The sequence below is a fragment of the Spermophilus citellus genome, assembly GCF_964194105.1.
Source record: "Spermophilus citellus genome assembly, chromosome: 1".
NCBI lineage: Eukaryota > Metazoa > Chordata > Mammalia > Rodentia > Sciuridae > Spermophilus > Spermophilus citellus.
Window position 1 is genome coordinate 47,613,693 of NC_138182.1, and position 9,861 is coordinate 47,623,553.

A 9,861-nucleotide genomic window follows, 5' to 3' on the forward strand; every position below is an offset into this window, starting at 1 on the left:
CTGGCCACTTATGTACATTTTTTTTTTGTTTGTTTTGTTTTGATGGTACTAGGGATAGAATTCAGGGTCTTGTACATGCTGGGCAAATATCCCACCACTGAACTGCAGCCCCAGCCTCAGGCTACCTGTGAGCTGAGTGATTTTCAGCATTTTATCTAATTTACTTGTGCTTCAGTTTTCTTATGTAAAATGGAGTTAATGATGGTTCTCCTCTCATGAAGGAAGTTTGAGGATTAAATGAGATAATTCACACAGAGTGCCTTTCAAAGAGCTCTGCTTATTTGTATAAAAGCTTGTTCAGTAAACGTTAGCTTTCATTATCATCATCATCATCATTTTGATTTCAAATGAAATGCATAGAAAACAGGCCTAGGTGTCTTGACATTTTCAAACACAAACACCAATAGACTGCAAGGGTAGTTACTCCACGCCAACATGTATACATAGTACTATTGACAATTATTGTTTTATCAGTCTTGTTCGACAAAGCCCCATGTTTTCTTTTTTCTTTTTTTAGTTGTTGATAGACCTTTATTTTATTTATTTTATATGTGGTGTTGAGAATCAAACCCAGTGCCTCACACATGCCAGGCAAGTGCGCTACCGCTGAGCCATAGCCCCAGCCCCGCCATATTTTCTTTTCCCTAGAATATCTTCAAGCTTGCATCTCCTCATTTCACCCATAAACTTCTTTTTTATTTTATTTTTTTCCCCAGTGCTGGGGATTGACTCTAGGTCTTGTGTATGCTAGAAATGTGCTCTCTCATTGTGCTATGCCCCCAATCCTTTTCATTGTCTTTTTGATACTGACATTTTACCTGATATCTCCTAGAGATAGTCTTCTTCACTTCAAATCCAGGTTCATAAAGGAGTTACTGGCTACAAGTAAAATCTCTACATATGTTAGTGAATGAACAACCCATACTTAGCTTTCCTACAGTTTTTTTTTTTTTTTTTGTGTGTGTGTGTGTGTGTGTGTGTTGGGGATGGAACCCACATTCTTGTACACCTTAGGTAAGTGCTCTGAACTAAATCCCCAGCCCTTCTTTTTAATCCTGGAGACAGAGTCACTCATGTGAGTCTCAAACTTGTAATCTTCCTGCCTCAGCCTCCCAAGTACCTGGAACTACAGGCATGTACCTCCACACTAGGCCTTTCCTCCACTTTTTGATGGATGCTTTAGAAATATGTGTTGAGTGAATAGGTGAGGGAAAGGATTTTATAGTGATCAATGTATATGGAGATTTTATACAATCAACAAATATTTTAAATTCTTGTGTGAGATTTTGTAATACTTGAAATCCTACAGGGTTAATATTACCATAAACATTTATAATGCCCAAATAATTAGCACTTAAAAGAAGATTTAATCCTGGCACCAAAATTATTAGTGACTATCTGACTATAGACAATATCATGAAAAGCAATGAGCAGATTCTTCAAACACATGACAAATCCTTTATTACTGTGCTTATAAGTGACACGGTTTACAGAAAACCAAATGTAATTAAATAACATTGAACTTGAAATCTACCACAGACTCAAGATATACAAGTTATACTTGGCAAGGCAAACCTTCTCAAACACTAGGTCATTTCTGGTGAAAGATAAATTTCCATTGAGTAATTCCAACATGTTTTGTTTTTTTGTCTTACAGACAGTTCCTTTGGCAATAACTTCCACTTTAGCTTTTATTATATAAAAATATAACAAAATTTCATTATATACAAACATTACATTACACAATGTACAGGTTAAAAACACTAAGAAAATGGCAAGCTGCAAGTGAAATTAAAGTCAATAGCATGATAAGAAAAATTAAATACTGCACACATTTCATAAAAATTACATTAACTACATTTTTGTTTGCAAATACCAAACAGTACCAATGTGATTGGAAATAGCTTCCAACAACTTCATTTTAAGGCACATCTTGCATATTTATATATACAACACTGAAACCGGTCAATAACTTAGGGGCTTCTCGGAGTGACCTGTATATGTGTGTGAAGACATGCAGCATGGGATTACACATTTTCATTGGCTCCCTTCTTTGGAGACAGGTATCTTCCAGGAGGGGATTGGTAGAGGGGTACCCCAATCTCTTGAAGGTCTGGGAGCCTCCCTGGACGAGGAGGGGAGAGGAGAGTGACTGTCCTGTCATAGTCTCTGTGCAGCACTTTCTCATAGACACTCTGCAGTCCCACTGTCTTGGGCAGCTGGGCCTGGTAGTAATTGTCCCTGCGCAGAGGATCCCGAGGAAGGGACGTGCTCTTACAGAAGGTTGACATCTGGGCTGGTGGGTGAGGTGTGGGGTGGGAGTTGGGCCCTCCACAGGATGGGCTCCAGCAACGGTCAGAGTGGCCCAGGATCTTGCACTCAGCAGTGCATGCCCACAGTCCTATCATAAAAAGGGAAAGAGCATAATGATTATTCCCGAGGTTACACACACCCAAGCCTCCATGTTCAGAAGAATGCCAGCCAGGTTCAGGGTGATTGAAAAGAAAAGTGTGGATAAAGATGAATGATGTGATTTAAGAACTGAGAGGCACATTGCTTCCTGTAAAGACGTCTTTACACAAAGCTCAGCCCAGCTTCTTTTGCTGGAAGAAAAAAGAAATTGATAAGCTGAATTCCCTTCCTAGAAGATTGGCATCATCTCTGCTTATTCCTAACAGGATGAGGGGGTTGTCTCTTCTTGGCATGTTCAAATTCACTATGAGGCCTGGATTCGGAAAGGGAGGAATAAAAAGTGGGAAAGAGGGGGTGGGTCTGGGAACCGAGATTGAGAGGAGGCAAGAAATGGAAGGGAAGGAGGAATGGGGTGGTGGTGGTGTGTATGATGGTGGTGGAAGAAGAGTCCTCACCACTCTGCATGTGGTTGATGAGATCCTTTTTTAGAGCGTCCCCGCTGATGTCGGAATCGCTGTCGTTGAAATCACTGTCCCCTTTGCCGCTGTCTTTACCGCTGAACTTCTCCGCTTCTCTGCCGGAGATTGTGTTGAAAGAGTGTCCCTTCCAGACCGCCACAGGGGGCGCCGGCTCCTTTCCGAAGCCCGGGGAGGCACCGTAGGGCTGCAGCGAGGAATGGGGGGAAAAGGGTGTGAGGGTTGGACAAGAAACAAAGCATGTGCGATAGTTTAAGAGTCCCCCTGCCAAAGCCCACCCCCTACCCCTCGACTCCCTTCCCCCAGCCTGTCCGCGGAGCACGGAGAGGGGCGCCCAGCCGAAGGAAGGCCTCACCTCGGCGTGCGCGCCGCGGAGCCGCTGCTGCCCCTCGAAGTGACAGGAGCTTTCCCCAGTGGCGCTGCCGCCCTCCGAGCCCGGCACTTCGGCCGCGGCGACCGCGGGCGGGGGCGCGTCGGCCGCGGGGCTGCCAAAGGGCGCTTTGCCGCTGCCAGGGAAGGTGAGCACGTCGAACATGTTGGGCCTGGGCCCAGCTCCCCGGGCTGTCTCCTCCGGGGAGCCGGGAGCCGAGGCTCCGCCGCCCGCCGCCCCGGGCCGCTCTTCCCGGAGGGGCCCCCCTTTGCGCACCTCCTTCTTGCGGCGGTTGCAAGTGGTAGCGATGGCGATGATAGCGGCCAGCAGTAGCGTGCAGCTCCCGGCCAACACGATGATGACAATCAGTGGCGTGTCCCATTGCAGCGCCGGCCCCGACGCCTCTAGCCGAGAGCCAGGCGGGCGGGAGTGCTCCGGGCTCCCTACACTGGCAGGCACAGCCGGACTGCGTCCGCCGCCGGCTGTTACCACGAAGCTGACAGTTGCTGTGGTGGAGAGAGGTGGGCGGCCGCCGTCGGATATGACCAGCAGCGCCCTAAACACGCGGCCTGGAGGCTCCTGCGAGAGGTCTCCGGTGAGCACGATCTCCCCCGTGCGGCGGCCGATGGCGAAGACTTCGCGTGGCTCCTGCTGCTGTAGGTCGAATGACAGCTCCCCATTGGCACCCTCATCAGCATCCCGGGCCTGCACGCGCGCCACAGCTGTGTCCCTAGATGTGCGCCCTGGGACTGCTACTTCTAGAGTGCCGTTTGCTGGCGCTGGGTGCACCAGTACCGGCGCATGGTCGTTCTGGTCCAGCACCCGCACTTGCACGAGAGCACTGCTGGAAAGCTGAGGAGAGCCGCCGTCGCTAGCTTGGATGCGCACGTCGAGCTGGCGCAGAGTCTCGTAGTCGAAGCTGCGTAGCGCGTAGATTGCTCCTGTAGCCGGGTCCACTGAGACGTAGGTAGACACTGCGTCTCCGGAGCGGCCCACTTCAGCCTCTAGCAGCCGGTAGGTGACCTGGCCGTTGCGGCCCAAGTCCGGATCCCGGGCAGCCACGGTGGCCAGGTAGGCTCCAGGAGGGTTGTTCTCACGCACTGACACCTCATAGACTGGCCGCGTGAAGAGTGGCGCGTTGTCGTTCTCGTCGCCCACACGCACAGTATAGGGCCTCACAGTGCGCAGCGGGGGCGCGCCACGGTCCTCGGCCACTAGCGTCAGATTGTACTCGGCGATGCGCTCACGGTCTAGAGAAGCTGCGGTCACCACCAGGTAGCTGCCTGCGTAGGCCGGCTGCAGTCGGAAGTGCTCGTGCCCATAGAGGGCGCAGCGCACCTGCCCATTTGCGCCCGAGTCCCTGTCCGAGGTGCTGACCAGCGCCACCAGGCTCTCACGCGCCGCCCCCTCAGGCACCAACGAGGTGGCGCCGGCCTCTTGAGTCCCTGGACCAGCCGAAGAGGTAGCGTCCGTCCCCCCGAGTGCGGCGGCGGCAGCGGCGGCGGCGAAGGGCGAGGCTGCTGGCGCTCCCGGGGCCGCGAGCGGGGTAATAGCGATGTCGGGAGCATTGTCATTGACATCGCGGATGCGCACGATCACCTTGCAGGTGGCGGCCCGGGGACCAGGGCCTCGGTCCTGCGCCCGCACGTCCAGCTCATAGGTGTCCTGGCGTTCGTAGTCTACGGGTCCCGCCAAGGTGAGGCGACCCGAACGCGGGTCGAGCCGGAAGAGGCGGCGCGCTTCGGGTGGGGTGCGAGCGCCGAAGGAGAACACCACGTCGCCGTTGGGGCCCTCGTCGGGGTCCGCCGCGTCCAGGTCCAGCAACAACGACCCCACCGGAGCATCCTCTGCCAATTCCACCTCGGCCACTGCGCCCTGAGGGAAGGCTGGGCTGTGGTCGTTGGCGTCCAGCACACGCACGCTGAGAGCTGCGGTGGCAGAGCGCGGAGGGCGCCCGCCGTCCTGGGCCACTAGCTCCAGGCTGTAAGCGGCCTGGCTTTCGCGGTCCAGCTCCTGCAACAGCACCAGATCGGCGCACTGGGCGCCGTCCGCACGCGTCTGCAGCTCCACTCGGAACGGGCTGTGTGGCTCAGCTAATCGCACACTCTGCAGCCCATTGGCACCCACGTCTTCATCCACCGGCACCTCCAGGGGGATGCGCGTGCCCACCGCCGCACCCTCGGACACCTCCACTGGAATCTGGGCCCTGGGGAAGCGCGGCGCATGGTCGTTGACGTCCCTCACCTCCACCTCCACGTGCACCAGTCGGAATTGCTCCTGTGAGAAGCTGACCACGTCGAACGCCAGCACACACTGCGGGGCCTGGCCACACAGTCGCTCGCGGTCCAGGCCTGCGTCCCCGACGGTCAGCTGCCCGTCACCCTCGCGCACCCGAAGCAGAGAGCTGTTGAATTGCTTCATCAGGCGGAAGCTTGTGTCTCCAGATACTTTCATATGCAGGTCCTCAGCTAGGGTCCCGATGACCGTGCCGGGGGCATCTTCCTCGAAGGTGCTGTATCGGACTGTCTTGCTCTGGGCCACTGAAAGCACCCAGCAGAGGCTAAAGAGCTGCAGAGGGAAAAGGCAAGGGCTGCCCCAGCGCCTCACAGAACTCATGCCGCTAGCTCAAGCGCTATTTCAAAATGCTACGGAAGATCGTCTTCTCTGGTTTGCGGCAGGTTCTGCCGAGAGTTCCCGGCTCCCGGGAGCTGGCTCTTTTGCGAGCCCTGTGCGGGAGAACTCTGTAGGTTGCAGCTCCGGCTCAGGCTGGCTCTGAGGACTAGCGGACCCGCCCTCACTCAGCGCCTCTCCCTCCCTTCTCTTGGCTAGAGCTGCGCCGCCGCGAGCCGCCTCCGCCTTTGTAACCGCCGATATGCAAATCACCCGAGCCGGGCAGCCAATGGCCGCCTTACCCTAGCGCCGCTCCTCCGCCAGCCTCTGACGATTCTTTAATGTGGAAAGGCTTAGAGGAGAAAACAAGAAAGGAAAACGAGGGGGATCGTTCCTTTGTTTTTAAAACTCCTTCCCCCCGCCTTTTTTTTTTTTTTTTGGTCAGCACTCTGCTTGTAGAGGAGTTGGCGCAAGGTTCCGAGGGTAAACCGAGCGGGTGGTTTTGTTTGGTGTGCGCCCCGCACCCTTTCTCCAGTGCCCGATTGCTAAAACTAAGTGCCAAGTAGCTCGGGTTTCTCCCCAGTGGCTCGGGATTCTCCCATCCCTTCAGACCCCCCACCCCCACCTCCGCCCAGCCGCCGGTTTCGTTTGGCACCTCCAAGGCTTCCAAACTTGCTCTGCCAAGTGAGGCTCTGATCACCTTTCCCAGCTCCCCACAGCGCCTGGAATAGCTTGTCGATGAAGAAGCCTGAAGGATAAAGGAGAATTGATTTTATTCAAATTTGTATACAGAATTGTGTTTTGCTCGTGTGAGCCCCGGTGATCAGAGCTGCCACTTTCCTTTCAATAAAGAGCACTACGATATGTTAGTATGCATGTCACTGTCCAAATGGCTTTCTTAAGCCTTGGGCGCTAGCAGGCAAGGAAAAAAAAGTTCCAAATAGGATTTAGCATAAGCTTGAGGAGATTTGGAAAGGTTTCAAAGATCAGACTGTATCAAAGGCTTATGAAGCCCTCGTTAGCAGTGGAAATAGAATGGCGTGGCAGGCGATCCCATTGGAGGCCCCAATGTCTGTATTATTTCACTGTGACAAGCTAAGGGGAGAGAAAGTTGAACAGTTTCCACAGCGGAGTTGGGCTAACTTGAATATAACGAGCAAACGCCACATGTATCCATTATGTTCCTCTATTCATCCACAATCACTGCCATAACTCTCGGGCTAAACGGTGATGGGTGCTGAATTCCACACAATACCGGGTTCGTATTAGAGAGCATTTAGAGAACTTTCCCTCCTGATGCCTTGTTCCGCCTATTTAGAGGATTTTCTTTCTGTTCTAATAGGGCCACTCTGGGAAGCAACACTCCTCCCGCTCCAGAAGAACAAAATCACAGCGTGACGTTGAAACCTGGCACGAACCTGGGGGAACTTAACCATCTGCCTAGGAAAGTATGGAACTTGGGCATTGCCAAACTCCAGGCGGAGCAGGTCTTCCTGCTCGCACAGGTATTCACAGGTATTCTCCTACCCCTGAGGGCGAGGGTGATGGGACACCATCCTGGAAGAAGACAGATTCTTATCGATTCTTACTGAAGCTTTTATTGAGCACACTATGCAAATTCATAAGAAAGATGAGTTAAAAATAGAAGTCACACATTTGAAGAATATTTTTTTTTGTTTTTGTTTTTAAGGCCATGGGTTTGATAAGCAGGTTGCAATTAGTCAACCTCTTCCTGATTTTGGGCCTGTTGCCAACATCCTATCCATGTTTTCCTTACATTCGAATTCAAAGGAATGGGTTTGGACTTTTTTTTCAGAGGAGGAGCAAGAATTTCCCCAGAAAGATCACGCAGGGAGCCAGGTGGGCAGTGGGGTGGAGGAGAATAAGAGAGAAGTTGGGAACTGCCAAGAGTGGAGAATGAAATCCCAGGCTTCAGTAAATAAAAGCTTGCAGGAGATTGGGATGGGTGTATGGTGGGTGGCTTGGAGCTTCCTCAGATCCTCTAGGTTCTCTTCTGCGTCACCTTCACCTTGTCACCTTATCTGAGACCAGACATCTGCAGCCACGCGGGGGCGTGTGAAGGACAATGCCCCTACAAGAACGCAAATTCCAGCCAAGAAGGCTTCCCTCCCCCAAGTGATTTTTAATATCTGGCTCTTGCCCCACTCCCGCACAAGACACATTACTGGAGTGGGGTATATACAGCCCGGAGAATTTCCTGTCTTCCTCCAGAACCCACTACAGCATTCCCATCCGGTGTGGGGTCTGCTGTTGACCTTTGGCCCTCCCAGGCTCACTCCCTCAGTTCTCGCTTCCCCTGTCGGTTCAGAGGCGAACAGATTCAGAACTGCGCTGTTGGACAGCGGTCTCTAAGCTTCCGCTCTCGTAACCCCCGAGAGATCAAGTCCAGGCACTGCTCTTAACTGGGTTGAGAACAATTCCCCGGTCTGAGCAAGCAGGGAAGGGGGCAGTTGTGCAAGAGTCGCGGAGAAGGGGTGGGCAGCCAGAGCAAGTGGTAGAAGTGGGACACTAAGCCAACGCACCCGGCGCCCCCAGCCCCTTAAAATTCTGGCCTGGACCGCGGGAGATGGGGCTCCAAGAGAATTCTGCTCCCCGCCCCACCTCGGCGCTTCCGCAACAGAATGCTCTTTCTCAAGGCGGAAATAAAGAGTGCCTGGAAGGGAGAAAGGGAAGAGTGGACCCGAAGCTGGCAAAAGCCAGCGGCGGGAGGAGGACGTGGGGAGGCTTGTAGCAGGTTCAAAGCATTTTATCAGCAGCTTGGTCCTTGGCCGCTGGGAAGTGGCAGCGACCGCGGCGGCGCCAGGAAGCTGAGAGCCGGGAGCGCAGAGCCCAGAGCCTTGGGCGGGGAGCTTGGGGAGGACAGCCGCGAGCTCGGCTGCAACGGCCGGCGCACAGAGGTCTAGCGGAGCTGGTGGTAAAGGTGTGAAGGCACGCGAACGGAGTGAGCTCCCGGCCGGCAGCCTGCAGCCGCCTGCTACGGAAATACGATTTAATATAGCGCATCAGCGACCACAGCAATTCCCTGGGGAGGAAAAATGTCCGGGGAGGGGAGGAGGGCGGTTGTGGGGGGAAGGGAGGGGAGGTCCCAGCCCCAGCGCTGATCCCACCCAACAAAAGTCGGTCAAATGCCTTGTTATCATACCAAAAGACCTGGGCAAGCTCAAAGGAGCCCCTTTCTCTTGGTTTTAGCAACTTTGCGGGCAACCGTCTTGCAATCCTGAGAACAAACACAGCTTCACAATAGCCAGCGTTTTCTCGGAATGCAAATGTTGCAGGCTCCGCAAAGCTGGGTTTCTGTTACGGAGCCTAATGCCGGCATTGTGAAACTCGCGTGCGGACACCGAGATTGACACGGGTGTCACGTGATGGATTAGGGCTCTAGGAAAGTTTTCAAAGCGGCGACAATGGGGGGCTCAACCTGATCTGATATCTCCCACAGTTTAGCGGGAAAGAAAATCAGGATATATTCTCATATGTAATAGGATTATCTTTTCCATTTCAAGTTCTATACAGCATGTAATTTATTTTTAATTAGGATTATATCTACCAGGAAAGGGAACTAGACTTCGCTGGAAAGTGTAATTCTAAGGATGGATGGAGAGAGGAGTTATTTTTTAACCTTTTAACTATTTATTTATTTAAATAAGGCAGGGCCCATGGTTTTTCCTTTTACAGCTCACTCCATTGAATAAACTTCCCAAGGAAGTTTTCAGCAAGTGCTTGGTCAAACAAAGAATAGAAGCAGTTCTTTAGGGACTGAATCAGTTCATTCCTGTAGAGACACTGCATTTTCCAAAAATCTCTTAGAATTCCTAAATTTCTGGGTTTGTTGCTCTCGAAATGCAACGAAGCTCTTTTCTACTCTCCAAATACTTATTTTCAAAAAAGTTCTCTGTTTATTGGGCTGTCAATACTGGCATAGTAATTTTTACATTTTTTTTATTAAACTACAGAATGACATTTACCATATCT

General features: G+C 52.3%; 1 protein-coding gene across 2 annotated transcripts; it reads right to left on the minus strand.

Moving 5' to 3' along the window:
- Positions 1-2,022: 2,022 nt before the first annotated feature.
- On the minus strand, positions 2,023-6,040 carry PCDH8 (protocadherin 8). 2 transcript variants are annotated; one of them, XM_081309069.1, is made up of 3 exons: positions 3,535-6,040; positions 2,868-3,075; positions 2,023-2,401 (listed from the first exon to the last, which is right to left on the minus strand). In XM_081309069.1, the coding sequence occupies exons 1-3, from the start codon at positions 5,872-5,874 to the stop codon at positions 2,028-2,030; spliced, it is 2,922 nt and encodes a 973-aa protein (XP_081165195.1). In that variant the 5' UTR covers positions 5,875-6,040; the 3' UTR covers positions 2,023-2,027. The 2 variants fall into 2 exon arrangements, with proteins under 2 accessions (XP_081165195.1, XP_081165194.1); XM_081309068.1 differs by having other exon boundaries at positions 3,244-6,040.
- Between the last annotated feature and the right edge of the window lie 3,821 nt (positions 6,041-9,861).